At 49.3% G+C, this 13,319-nt stretch overlaps 1 protein-coding gene and 1 non-coding gene across 2 annotated transcripts in view; both read right to left on the bottom strand.

Annotated features, from left to right (window-relative positions):
- Nucleotides 1-10,881, bottom strand: part of LOC145545734 (DNA dC->dU-editing enzyme APOBEC-3F-like) — a 30,013-nt gene extending 19,132 nt beyond the window's left edge. Inside the window, exons 1-3 of the mRNA XM_081590531.1 lie at nucleotides 10,744-10,881; nucleotides 9,326-9,656; nucleotides 8,222-8,337 (exon numbers count right to left, since the gene is read on the bottom strand). Of these exons, the coding sequence (XP_081446657.1) occupies nucleotides 8,222-8,337; nucleotides 9,326-9,656; nucleotides 10,744-10,881 (585 nt within the window). The remainder of the gene's footprint in view (nucleotides 1-8,221; nucleotides 8,338-9,325; nucleotides 9,657-10,743) is intronic.
- LOC145504036 (U6 spliceosomal RNA) lies at nucleotides 8,940-9,042 on the bottom strand. The gene has a single exon (XR_014052028.1). It is a non-coding gene; the product is annotated as a U6 spliceosomal RNA (small nuclear RNA).
- Nucleotides 10,882-13,319: the final 2,438 nt, after the last annotated feature.

Below are 13,319 nucleotides of genomic sequence, written 5' to 3'. Positions count from 1 at the left end.
GGGTCATCATATAGCAGGAGAAAGAAAACCCGAGGACCCAGGTGACACCTCTCAGGTATGGCTACTTTGACACCGTTCTTCCTTTTTTTCCCTTTAATTTGAAATTTAGTTTTAATAATATAAATGAGATTATATCTAATGATATTGATGAAAATGACAGTTAAAAATCACACAACAGTCTGGTGTATACATAGACCCGGTAACATCTGAATATATGTGTGAGTCACACCTGTTTCCTGCACATGGAGCCCTGTTGACCAAGGTAGGGGCACAACTGCTGGGGGTCTGGGACCCCCATCTAGAGCTCCAGACTCACAAATATTCGGGCACATTTGAAAAATTGAAAATCAAATTAAAAAATAGCAGAGAGCCATCTAATTTGACCAAATAAGACATTCAAGGGACATTATTCAGAGATGAGAAATGAAAGTGTACTCTTGAGTAAATTTTATATGTGTATTATACTACAATTTTAAAAAGTATATTCTTTTTTTAAATATAGTTCTCTGTGCTATAGAGTAAGATCTTGTTTGTCTATTTTAGATGCAGTAGTTTGTATCTGCTAATCCCAAACTCTTTATTTATTCCTCCCTCCCCCTTTCCCCCTTTGGTAATCATAAGTTTCTTTTCTGTGTCAGTGAGTCTGTTTCTATTTTGAAAATTAGTTCATTTGTATCTTATTTTATATTTCATATGTAAGTGATCTCTCATGCTATTTGTCTTTCTCTGTCTGACTTACTTCACTTAGTATGATAATCTATAGGTCCATCCATGTTGCTGCAAGTGGTATTATATCATTTCTTTTTATGACTGAGTAGTATTCCATTGTGTGTGTGTGTATTATCCTTTTAGCTGTCCATTTAGGTCGTTTCCATGCCTTGGCTCTTGGAAATGGTACATTTAGGCTGTTTCCACTCTTTGGCTGTTGTAAGTAGTGCTGCTATGAACACTGGGGTGTGGGTATCTAATCTGAGTTAGAGTTTTCTCCAGATATATGCCCAGGAGTGGGGTTGCTGGATCACATGGCGGATCGTATAGCTTTTTAAGGAATCTCCACAGTAGCTGCACCAATTTACATTCCCACCAACAGCGTAGGAGGGCTCCCTTTTCTCCACACTCTCTCCAGTATTTATTGTTTCTATTTTTTTTAATGATGGCCATTCTGACTGGTGTGAAGTGATACCCTATTGTAGTTTTGGTTTGCATTTCTCTGATAATTAGCAATGTTGAGCATCTTTTCATGTTCCTTTTGGCCATCTGTGTGTCTTCTTTGGAGAAATGTCTATTTAGGTCTTCTGCCCATTTTTTACTGGGTTGTTTGGGGTTTTTGTTGTTGTTATAGAGTTGTATGAGCTGTTTGTATGTTTCAAAAATTAAGCCTTTGTTGGTCCCCTCATTTGCAAATATTTTCTCACAGTCTGTAGGTTGTCTTTTTATTTTGTTTATTATCTTCTATTCTGTGCAAGAGTTTATAAGTTTGATGAGGTCTCATTTGCTTACTTTTGCAAAAGCAAAAACTTCTATTGTCTTGGGAGACTAACCTAAGAAAACATTGATACGATTTATGTTAGAGAATGTCTTGCTTATGTTCTTTTCTAGAATTTCTGTTTCATATCTTATAGTTAAGCTTTTACGCCATTTTAAATTTCCTGTGTGTGGAGTGTGAGTGTTCTAACTTCAGTGATGTACATGCCACTGTCCAGCTTTCCCAACACCACTTGCTGAAGAGACTTTTTCTCCATTGTTTATTCTTGCCTCTTTTGTCAAAGATTAATTGACCATAGGTGTGTGGGTTTATTTCTGGCTCTCTATTCTGTTCCATAGATCTATATGTCTGTTTTTGTGCCAGTACCATGCTGTTTTGATTCCTGTAGCTTTGTAGTCTTATCTGAAGTCTAGGAGAGTTATGCCTCCAGTTTTGTTCTTTTTCTTCTGGATTCCTTTGGCAATTCTGGGTCTTTTGTGATTCCATATACATCTTAGGATTATTTATTCTAGTTCTGTGAAGAATTTCATCAGTAATTTGAAAGGGATCACAAAAGTATATTCGTCAAATGATATACAGTGTGCCTAGTGTCAGTCAAACAGCTGACTGTCCAGACAGTGTAGGGAGAGCATGCTGGACATCTAATAATACAGAAGAAAAATGTTTTAGCTACAAATGAATGAGAGCTAAGTACCCTCTAAGAACTGGCAGTTCTCAGTTGGCCATCAGGTACAGTACATATTTCCCATCAGTATCCATGCAAATGCTTGGCATTAATGAGGTTGGTGTGGGATTCACATCCAGCTTGGAATTCACTTTCCTTTGCACCAACAACCCAAGATGAACTTTACAGACACACTAATTCTTCTTTTTTTTTTTTAATAACAATGTCTATTTTTTCAAAGATTTATTTGTTTATTTTATTTATTTATTTATGGCTGCACTGGGTCTTGATTATTGTGCATGGACCTTCTCCAGTTGCAGCGAGCAGGGGCTACTCTCTGTTTGTGGTGCACAGGCTTCTCATTATGGTGGCTTCTCTTGCTGCGGAGCAAGGGCTCTAGGGCGTTCAGGCTTCAGTAGTTGTGGCACACAGGCTTAGTTGTCCTGCAGCATATGGGATCTTTGGGGTCGAACGTATGTCCCCTGCATTGGCAGGTGGCTTCTTTACCACTGAGCCACCAGGGAAGCCCCAAGACATGCAAATTCTTAAGCTGAGCCTCTTGCAGACCAGGAGAAAGGCCAGGAGCTAGATTATTTCAGCCATGGTTCCTTGGGGCTTTCTGATCGCCTGTTTCACCCAGAGCATGGGGAGGGACATCTCCCTGTCACGGGGTGATGTCCAAGTTCAAGCTCCTTCCCAGTGGTCTCATGGTTGGACCCCTGCTGTGCTTTTGGGCCCATGAGGCCCATGAGATTTTTGGCTGTATCACCCTCCATCACATGCTTTCTAAATCTAACTTCTTTCTTTTACTATTTTTACCTAAGTAGTAGATTTTCAAGTCCAAAAAGAGGCAAAAGTAATATTGTGTTTTCCTATGGACTTCTATTAAATTTACTTATTACTTTAGTCTTATTCATTTCTTATTAAATTCATTACAAAGCATTTTCTACAGGTTTTGTCCCTGCTGCGAATGAAATTAGAAGATATTCATGTAAGGACACACACCATGACAAAATCAAAATGACAAGGAAACACCAAACCAAAAGCAAAGTTGTGTCATCATTCTTGTCGACTCCAGGCCTGCCAGACACCATGGCTTTTAACCACCTCTCTAACTTCCACCATCATTTCCTTACGATTACATGTTGTGCTTGTGCTTCTGGGTCTTGATTCATCATCTTTCGACGTCACTTCTGATTGGGGAGAATATACACGGCTCCATCTTCCCATCACTCTTCATTGCCTTGGAAGTGATATCACTGTTCTCAGACCCTCAACTCATCCCCACCTTCAGCTTTAACTCCCTTTTTCATTCTGCCAACCATGACTATCACTCTTGGCTCCCATGTTTATAAAAGGAGGACTCAGCCTCCCCCATGTTTCTCCCCGCTGGACCACTTGCCCTGAAGCTCCAGATTTTTATTTTACATTTCAGAGCAAATATTCTGCTGTTTAAACACCCACCACTTTCTGCAGTATACAGTGGAATATCACTCAGCCATAAAAAGGAATGAAATTGTATTATTTACAGTGATGTGGAAGGACCTAGAGTCTGTTATACAGAGTGAAGTAAGTCAGAAAGAGAAAAACAAATATTGTATGTTAACTCATACAGAATCTAGAAAAAGGGTAGAAGTGAACCTGTTTGCGGGACAGGAATAGAGACGCAGATGTAGAGAATGGACACGTGGACACAGTGGGGAAGGGGGGGTGGGGGAAGCTGGGAGAGTAACACTGACATATATGACATCTGTGTGTATAATAGATAGCTGGTGGAAAACAGCTGTGTAGCATAGGGAGCTCAGTGCTGTGCTCTCTGATAACCTAGATGGGTGGGATGGGGGTGGGTGGGTGAGAGGGAGGCTCAAGAGGAAAGGGATATATGTATACATATGTCTGATTCACTTTGTTACACAGCAGAAACTAGCACAACTTTATAAAGCAATTATACTCCAGTAGTAACATTTAAAAAAAAAATGGTATGCAAATATCTGTCGCTGAACAAGCAGTTATCCTTCCCCATAGTGTTGCAATGTTGCTAGTGAAATGACGCTTGTGCATTTCAAAGGAAAGTCTCTTAGTGTCACGTTCAAAGGATTTCCCCCTTTTGGTATTCCACAACCAGGCAGGAAGCATGCCCTTGTTAGCTGGCATCTTGTTTGGAGCCTGTCAGCAACCATCGTGGGGGAAGGGTGGGATGCCCGAGGGAGCTCATGGGAGGGAAGATTGGAGCCAAAGGACCCCCAGCGAGGGTGCAGGACCCACTCAGCTCAAGCGGGGCTGCGACCAGAATGGGAGTTCCTGTAAACGTCTCCTGCATGAAAAGAGCAGCCAGGGCTTCCCTGGGGGCTCAGTGGTAAAGAATCCACCCACCGATGAAGGAGACTCAAGTCCGATCTCTAGTCCAGGAAGATCCCACATGCCGCAGAGCCACTAAGACCGGGCACCACAACTACTGAGCCCATGAGCTGCAACTACTAAAACCCAAGCACCCTAGAGCCTGTGCTCCTCAATAAGAAAAGCCACCGTAATGAGAAGTCCACACGCCACAACTAGAGAGTAGCCCCACTTGCTGCAACTAGAGGAAAAGCCCTCGCAGCAATGGAGACCCAGCACAGCCAAAAATAAACAGAGCAGCCAGATTTAGCAAACAAAAATATAGGACCCCAGTTAAATGTGAATACATTTTTGGTTAAGTAAATTCCAAATTATTTATTGTTCATCTGAAATTCAAAGTAAACCAGGTGTGCAGTCAGCCACTGGCAGTCCTCTGATACAGTGCTGTGTCTGGACCCTCGGACACAGCACAGAGCCTCACACCTTCACGGGGCTCCAGGGTGATGAAGAGACCACCCCTCCAGCTCCCTAGGTGACAAATGGTCCTGTCCCCTCACTCCGGGCCTCCTCCAGGCCTCAGCCCTGCCCCTCCTCCGCCCTCTCCCCAGGTCTCCCCAGGGATCGGGTCCTGTCTCCCTCCGTCCCCTGTGCTCTGCAGTCTCCCATGTGTGCTCTTGGGTCTGACCAGGTCAACTCCAGACTCCGGCCCTGGAAAGCCCGCCTTTGCTTGCAGCCCTCTTCAGCCTCTCTGTGTGTATCCTGATATAACTCACAATCCTTAGGAAGGTCTCTCAGGGTTGGCTGGGGATTGGCAGGGACCCAGGTGTGCATGTGGCCTCTACCTACCTGTGAGACCTTGGGAAGAGGGAAAGAGGACTTTGCTTCAGAGCAAAGTGGTGCTAAGCAGTAATTCCCTGAGATTTGGTAAAGCCAGGATGAGCTTGGGTGTGAAAAGGGCTCAGTCAAAGCTGGGAGACATGGTGAGTTTGCAACCAAAGGTGGGCATTGAAGACAAGTGAAAGGGGTCCCCTCTTGGTCCGTCTTCCCTCCCGAGGGCATGAGTCCATCGTCTCTGGGGACTTACAGACTCCCTGACACACCTGCAGCGGGAGGGGGAGGGGACACAGAAATGAAGGCATCAGTGGAAAGCATGGTTGGGGCCCATGGGAAGAGGCCAGGCCCAGGGTCAGGCATGCAGGAGGAGCCCCCAGGGGTCAGAGAAGGAGCCTCCAGGAGGAAGGAGGTGAGGCCCCATCAGCAACGCTGAGAGGAGGGGAACAGGCCTGGCCTGGGTCTGGGCCGTAATGACTCTGCTGCCAAAGCCCCAGATGCTGCTCATTGCCCGTGTTTTCCCTGACACCTGGCTGTACGTGATGTGAGCCAGAGTGAGCTGGAGGGCTAATGGTTTATTATAGATTGAGTGATTTATTAAGTGGATGATTTCTCCCCCTTTTTAAATAGTAACATCATCATCTGTTGAAGAATAACTATGTCAACATCGTCCTAAGTACTTGACGTTTAACTGCCCAACGGCCCTCAATCAGTCACTATTATTCTCCATATATTACAGGTGAGGAGCTCAAGAGCCAATCTTGTTCCCTCTGCGGCCCAAACCGGGTCAAGTGAAACACCAACAGAGTTTTTCCCACCAGCCCCCTCTCAATGGTAAGACACTGCTAGTGTCCATTAAAAGAACATATGGGCTCTGAAGTTCTGGGGTTTGTCCTATCGTCTTTCTTCCCCTCTGGAATGAGGTGTGATGTCTGGAGTTAGGCAGCCATTCAAGACCCTGAGGAGACAAGTACTGAGAGCTGAGCTGAAGGAACAGCAATAGTGGGCCATGTCTTGATAGCATCACTGAGCAACCAAGCCGGGCCTGGACCAACCTACTCGGCCCACATGGTTTATTTTATGAAACGAGCCCTACTTTCAGCTTTTCCAGACAGTTCTGTCCCTGTCCACCCTCCTTCATCCCAGCATCCTTTCCTTAGGCCCCTTGTCTTCCCATTGTTGGGTCTCATCCCTGCTCCTCTTCTCTCCTCTCCTCACCTCTCCCCTCCACTTTCCCTCCCAGGTTACCTTCTTCTACCTGTCCTTCCTTCCCTCAGATGCACCAGCCCTCCCTGATTTAGTCCCTTCCTCCCTTCTCAACCATCATCATCATCTGTCCCTCATTTTCTATTGCTTCAGGTCTCACACCCAATGTTTCTGCTCCCAGCTTCTTAGAGCCACATGTTTGTGTGAGGTTGTGACACATTTGGGGCCCGTGACACATGAGCAGAAGTCTGAGAGGAGAGACCTGGGGAGACTTTGCTGTCTGGACGCCTTGTGCAAGGGCTGGCTCAGCTCAATTCAGTCTCCACAGAGTCAGTGGCAGGAGAGAAATCTAGTGCCTGAGACTGGTCCTGCTTGGGTCCACATACTGTGCAGGAGACAGTTCATCATCTATGCACAACAGCCCCTCCCTCTGGCTTCCTCTCCAGGGCAGTAGAAGTAGCAGTGGTGGGGACTGGAGTAATTCCACAGTTATCTAGCTGCAGATTTGAAAATTCTCTTTCAATATTGAGACTCATTCTTTCTCTTCTCTTATCGCATGGTCTGTCATTTCAAAAACAGTAGTGCTAGCAGTGTGATAGGTTGTCGATGGCTGCAGATTTTTGAATCTTAGGTTTCCCTCCTACAAGGGTTAGCTGATTTTCACTCATACCAGCAGGAATTAGTATGACTTATACCTCCACCCCACCACGAATCAGATCCACTACAAAAGGAAAAGGCATCTACATCTTTGTAACTTTTAATAAACTATTTATAGTTCATGATACATTTACTAAGGGAGAAAACCAAATGAGAGATTCTTAATATTTCATTTTATTGCTTTGCATTTAAAATCAATTAAAATATTCATTTATCTAAAAATCGGAAACTATTCTGATAGCACTGAATAGAATCTTACTGATGTAGATTTGAAACACAACATAGGTTTGAATGAAAAGTAAATCTACCCAGATTTTTATTTTTAAAAAAACTATTTCTTTTGAGCCATTTGCTTTTTGCTGGTCTATCTGGATCAGTCTGGAGACGGTAGCAAATGGCATGTTTACATTTCTTGAAAGAAGGTGTTTTGTTCTGCTGTTCAATAGAGGTCTCCTGCCTTCTTTAGAAAGGCTGATGTCCATCCTTCAGTTTTGCTGAGTCTAGGACGAAGCAGGGAATGAGACTCTTGGAAGATGAAACAAAACCAAAGAGGAGGTCTGGGGAGTGTCACAAAGATGGGGAAGGAAGGAGGGACACAAGCATGTGAGGAAGTAGAGGGACCCCTCGGGAAAGGAAAGAAGGGATGGAGCCGGTGTCCCAGGAGGGAACAGATCACCCCAGGGGAGGCTCTAAAAAGAGGGGAAAGGCCCAGGCAGGGACTCCCCTGGTGGTTTAAGAAACTGCCTCCCAAGGCAGGGGACACAGGTCCCACCCCTGGTCTGGGACTGAAGATCCCATGGGCATGAGGGCAGTTAAGCCCACGCCACAACCAGAGAAGTGCGCAGCCCGCCCTGGAGCCCTTGCTCTGCAATGAGAAGCCTGTGCACAGAAACTAGAGAGAAGCCCCTGCACGGAAACTAGAGAGAAGCCCCTGCATGCTGCAAGGAAGACCTCCTGTGGCCCAAACATAGATAAAGGCCCAGGGAGAGAAGAGGAGAGGAGGGGGGAGGTCCAGGGAAGCAGCCGGGAGGAACCCTCACCTGGAGGATGGCCTGCAGTTGCTTATGGAGCTTCTGACTCTTTACCTCCAGCCCCCCCCAGGGCTGAAAGGGATTTCCCTGGTGATCCACGAAGGTTTCCCAGCAGCGTTTAAAGTCTGAAATGAGACCGGGGAGAGAAAGGTGAGCTCCAGTCTGGGGGTGGACTTTCCCCATCATCATTTTGCTGCCTCCTCTCTCTTTCCTTTCAGGGACTTAGCTTACCCCTCAAATTCTTTCTTCTTTAAAATGTATTTTATTTTATTTTTAATTGAAGGGTAATTGCCTTTACAATGTTGTGATGGTTTCTGCCGTACAGCAACATGAATCAGCCGTAGGTATACACACGCACCCTCCCTCTTGCTTTCCTCCCATCTCCCTCCCCAATCCCACCCTCCTCAGCAGTCACAGAGTCCTGGCTTTGGGTCCCTTGCGTCACACAGCAAATTCCCGGGGGCTACCTACTTTCCATACGGTAATGTACATGTTTCAGTGCTACTCTCCCAAATCATCCCACCCTCTCCTTCCTCCTCTGTGTCCAAAATTCTGTGCTTTACGTCTGCGTCTCCTTTGCTGCCGTGCGAACAGGTTCATCAGTACCATCTTTCTAGATTCCGTATATGTGCGTTAATATATGATATCTGTCTTTCTCTTTCTGCCTTACTTCACTCTGTATAATAGGTTCTAGAACTGAGTCAGCACGTTCCTTTTTTCAGCTGAGGAAAGTATGGAACGCTCCACGAGTCTGTGTGCCTTCCTTGCCCAGGGGCCATGCTCATCTTCTCTGTATCATTCCAGTGTGAGTATATGTGCTGCTGAAGCAAGCCCTCAGACTCTTTCTTGCTACTGGAATCTGAGCCGGCCGTTCTCCTTCTTTCTGGAAGCCCCCTAGTCCATGCATATCCACCCACCCACCCTCCCCTCCTGAACCACCTCTGCCCCTCCGAACTCTCTCTTCCCATAGGCTCTTTCCAGAGTCTAGCCTCCCTTCTCAGGCAGCACACAAAGGCCTCTGCACCAGGGATTCCCACCCTGCCCACCTCTTTCTAGCAACTTCCCACAGGCCTCTCCCTGCCACTGCCCCAACCCCAGGAGACCCCTGCTGACCCTCAAATCTCATGATGGTGATTAGGGCCCCAGCCGCTTGCAGTGCACGCAGGCCTCTCTGATGGCACCGCAAATGGTTGAGGTAGTTGGGGGAGCCGCTCTGACAGTGCTGCAAACAGTCGCGGGTATAGATGCGGGAGGCCAAGATGTGCAATCTTATGTGGTGGTTCTTCTCCAGGAATGTAGTCAGGTTCCCGGCACAAGTGTAACAGGGGCTCCAGGAGATGAAACAGGTGAGCTTGTACTTCTGATTCTGGTCCAGATTCCAAGAACGGATCTGTTCCAGGAAGTAGAACTCCGCATGGTGGGGTCCCTGCAATTGATTAAAACCCTACAGAGAAGAGGAAGACAAGCGTCCTGTCCTTTGCTGTGTACGGGCTAGTGCGGAGGGAAAGACCAGAGAAGGAAGGCGGGTGAGGCGCTGGCCCCCAGCACGAAGTTAGAGTGGGGGCAAGCCTCAGCACCCAGTGAAATGCTATTTCAATGCAGGATTTACACGATCCAAAGGAATGCCAAACCCCTTGAGAGACACAGTATCCCTATGGCTCTGCACAGCTCTGAAACTGATCAGTCTTCAGGCAGACGTTGCCGTTTCCTGCGTCACAGAATTGCGTTAATTCTGATTTTTAAACTATTGAGTTTAAGTATGACTCATCTTGATTTCTGAGTTTGCTGGAGTCCCTCTTATCTTGTGCCCGTGATAGGGCCTTCAGGTGCCTCACCTAGTCCAGCTGTGCCGGGAAGGAGGAGGCCAAGGGAGCTCCGACACTGGCCTCCTGCCATGGAAGTGGGCATTTCCTCCCTGAAGCGATTCACTCTGCTCTCCAGCTCCTCTGCACCCCTACCCCACTAACCCACGTGTGTGCCAAAACTTTTACAAGCTTCTACTCTGGGTATCACCCTGTGCTGAGCCCAATGCATCCCTGGACCAAATACAGCTGGAAGCGGCAGGGTTGTGGGGATCAGTACCTTTGCCAGAATCTCTCAAGCAGTGGGCGGATGTCTTGCCTGGCTGCCCAAGCTCATGGTGATTGAGAGAGGATCGGGCTCTCTGGAAAGAGCCTGCCCTGGGCAGAGTCCAGGGAGGAACCCGGCCCCTTGTCCACATGCATCACCCTCCGTCCCAACCCCTCCCCAGAGGCGGAGAAGGAGAGGAATAACCAAATCATGAAACTCCGGGGTGACACTGGACTGGAGGCGCCAGGCCCTGGGTGGCTGTGACTGGCTTCTGACATGTGGCTCAAAGCTGTCAATCACACAGAAAGGGTCCCCGCCTGATTCCTGGCAGAGCAGCGGCAGCGGCTGCAGGGACCTTGTGACAGAGCTCGTGGGGCACCCCGTGTGCAGCTGACAACCTTCTACGCTGAATGTCCCACCACGGGGAGGCCCGCCTGCTGCGGGTGGGCTGGGTCGGTTACCTCATTGTGCACAAAGCCCTTGTACTTGTCCAGAGGGATCGCAGCGTCACCATCCAGCTTCTCCACCTGGTAGCACAGGTAGGTCTTGGAAGGCCATTTTTGATTGTTGAAGTTCTCATTGAAGGTCTGTTCATCCATCAGGTGTCTGGGGATAAAAGTGGGAAAGGCCAGAAGCACGGGGCTCCTTCTGGGACCGCCCAGGGTTCCCCTCTCTGCCACATCCCTTCCTCCTGCACCCCACATCTCTGCTGGAGACACCAGACCTCCCTCTCTGACCCCTGCTGGGGGCTCCCAGGGAAGTCAGGTTCTCCCCGCAGGAGCAATGAAGGGTGCTCAGGGCCTCAATGAGGACCCATCCGTCTGCCTGGAGTCCGACTGGTCACGGCCTCTCTCTGCCACTCTGCCCCTGTCCTGGGTCCCCTGTCGTGTGGTATCCGGCCCCACTCTGCTAGGCCCCATGAATCAACTTCTTTACCGTCTCTGGCTCTAAGTCCTCTGATTCTATGCTCAGTCACAGCCTGTGGCCTCCTCCTTGAAGTTGTTCAAGCACCAGGAGCCTTATATACCATCAGAGCGCCTGGAAGCTGTTGTGTCAGCAGAGTTGAGCCTCACCCCTTCCTGAACTTGGGCCACTCATGCCACCCATGAACTTCCCCACCCAAATGTCACACCCTCGTGGACAGCTTTCGTTTCCATTTCTCTGTTCTGACAAAGGCCCTACCTGGATGCCACCAGGACTGACCATGGACCAGCACGGTCTGGGAAGGTGTCTGGAAGATCATCCGGGAAGCAGCAGCCAATCAGGCAGGCAGTGAGGAGACATTTCTGAGTAGGAGATGGCATCTGTACGAGGACTTGGGTTGCAGAGACCAGGCTGGGTCCCCAAGAATCTCCCCACCACCATGCCCCAGTTCTTGCCTTCCAAGGATGGAAGATGTCGTGATTCAAACCAAGCCCTGCTCTCGCATCCCCATTGTCTCCTCCCATCACTCAACCCACTAAGTGCCCCTGGTTCCTGCACCTTCACCCCCATAGGGTGGGTTTCTGGTGCCTGAAACCCAATGCTGGGGGCAGAGGGTGACCTGAGGAGTCTGGGGCTCCTGTTGCTAAGTCCCTATGCCCTGGAGGACCCTCAGAGGACTGAGCCCCCAAATCTGCCCCACCCCTTCCTAGGTGGCTCCAGCAGCCAGAGCGCCAGAATCTCTCTGAGCTCAGCCCAGCATCAATTGCCCCTCAAGGCTGGGCGGGAGCATCTTGTGGGGAGACCAAGGCAGGGGTCCATCGCAGGGAGGACATCTGGCTCCCACATCCCCAGGGGAGGTCTCCCAGCCAGTGTAGCTCCTCATCCAGTAGCTCTGAGGTCTCTTCTTCTAGAATGTTCTCCAACACCGCCTCCTTCCTCACCTTGCATACCCCAGCCTGGCCAGGCACCCCTGGACCTTCTGTTCCCTGCTGAGGCCTGGCTGCCGCTCTCCAATGCAGACAAGCTAACCTAGCTTGTTTCCACATCTGGGGGGTGGGGGGAGAGGGGTCCGTGTGCCAGTGACTGACCAGCACACAGCACAGGCAGCCAAGAGAATCCATGTTTGGTGAAGGTTGGAGGGATATCAGAGGTGGCAGTGTTTGACCTTCTCACCAACGTTTTAAGTCTTGAGTCACAGAGAGACGGGATAAGAGGATGAGGAGCTATCAACTCAGATCTGGGTGAGCCTCACCCCTCCCTTCTCCCCCAGCACCCTCCCACATGCTCTCCCTGGGGCTCAAGGCCCTCGGGGCAGCAGGAGCCCCAGGACCAGCGCACCCCCTCGCCATCTCGCTGAGGCCAGGGAAATGCTGGTTTGGTAAAGGCCTTAGTAGAACCTAGTGACAAACATCCAGGCCCAAAAGTAGCACCCGACACCAGTGATGTGATGATGAGATGAAAGTGTGCAGCTCACCTCCCTGAGGTGAGAAGAGGGAAGAAAAGACGTCCTATCCTTTCTGGGGCATGACAGCCCCTCCTCTATGTCTGCCTCTGTCACAGAGAGTGGAAATGTGGGAACATTCCTCCGCGCTGCTGGAGATCTCCACCCAAGTGTTGGGGAGGTCCCAGAAGGGAAGGCAGGACCTCGGTCCCCCTGGAAAGGGGAGGGTGCGTGTGAGGAGCATGAGCCCCCTAGCAGGCAAAGGTTTTGTCCGGTTCCACCACCAAGGAAACTGGGAACAGGTCCAGATGCCCTGGGGGAGCCCAGATTGGGGTCAGAGAGACAGACTGGGCCAAAGGACCCCAGGGAGGGGCCAGGGTCACTCAGCCCAAGTGCCTTGGGACTGGGGTGGATGATCCTGGCAGTGCCAGCCAGGCTGCCCTGTGCAAGTTCCCAGCTCTGGCCTCCTGTGGGTACCCTTCACTCCCTAGAGCTGCCTCTAGGATGGGCTGCCAGTGCCCGAGTCTCAGCAGGGTTCTCAAATACCTCCAGGGTCCCTGTGTCATGGGCGAAACCCTGAGACTAGAGCCTGGGGAGATGGGCCCCTGGAGTGGGGGCCCTGGAGAGACGGGGGAGGGTCTGTCTGGAACCCTCCCTTTCACAGCACAGGGT

The sequence above is a fragment of the Giraffa tippelskirchi genome, chromosome 4, assembly GCF_054371585.1.
Source record: "Giraffa tippelskirchi isolate mGirTip1 chromosome 4, T2T-mGirTip1v1.2.pri, whole genome shotgun sequence".
NCBI lineage: Eukaryota > Metazoa > Chordata > Mammalia > Artiodactyla > Giraffidae > Giraffa > Giraffa tippelskirchi.
The sequence above is the reverse complement of the archived record's forward strand: the minus strand, read 5'-3'. Positions and strand labels throughout refer to the sequence as shown.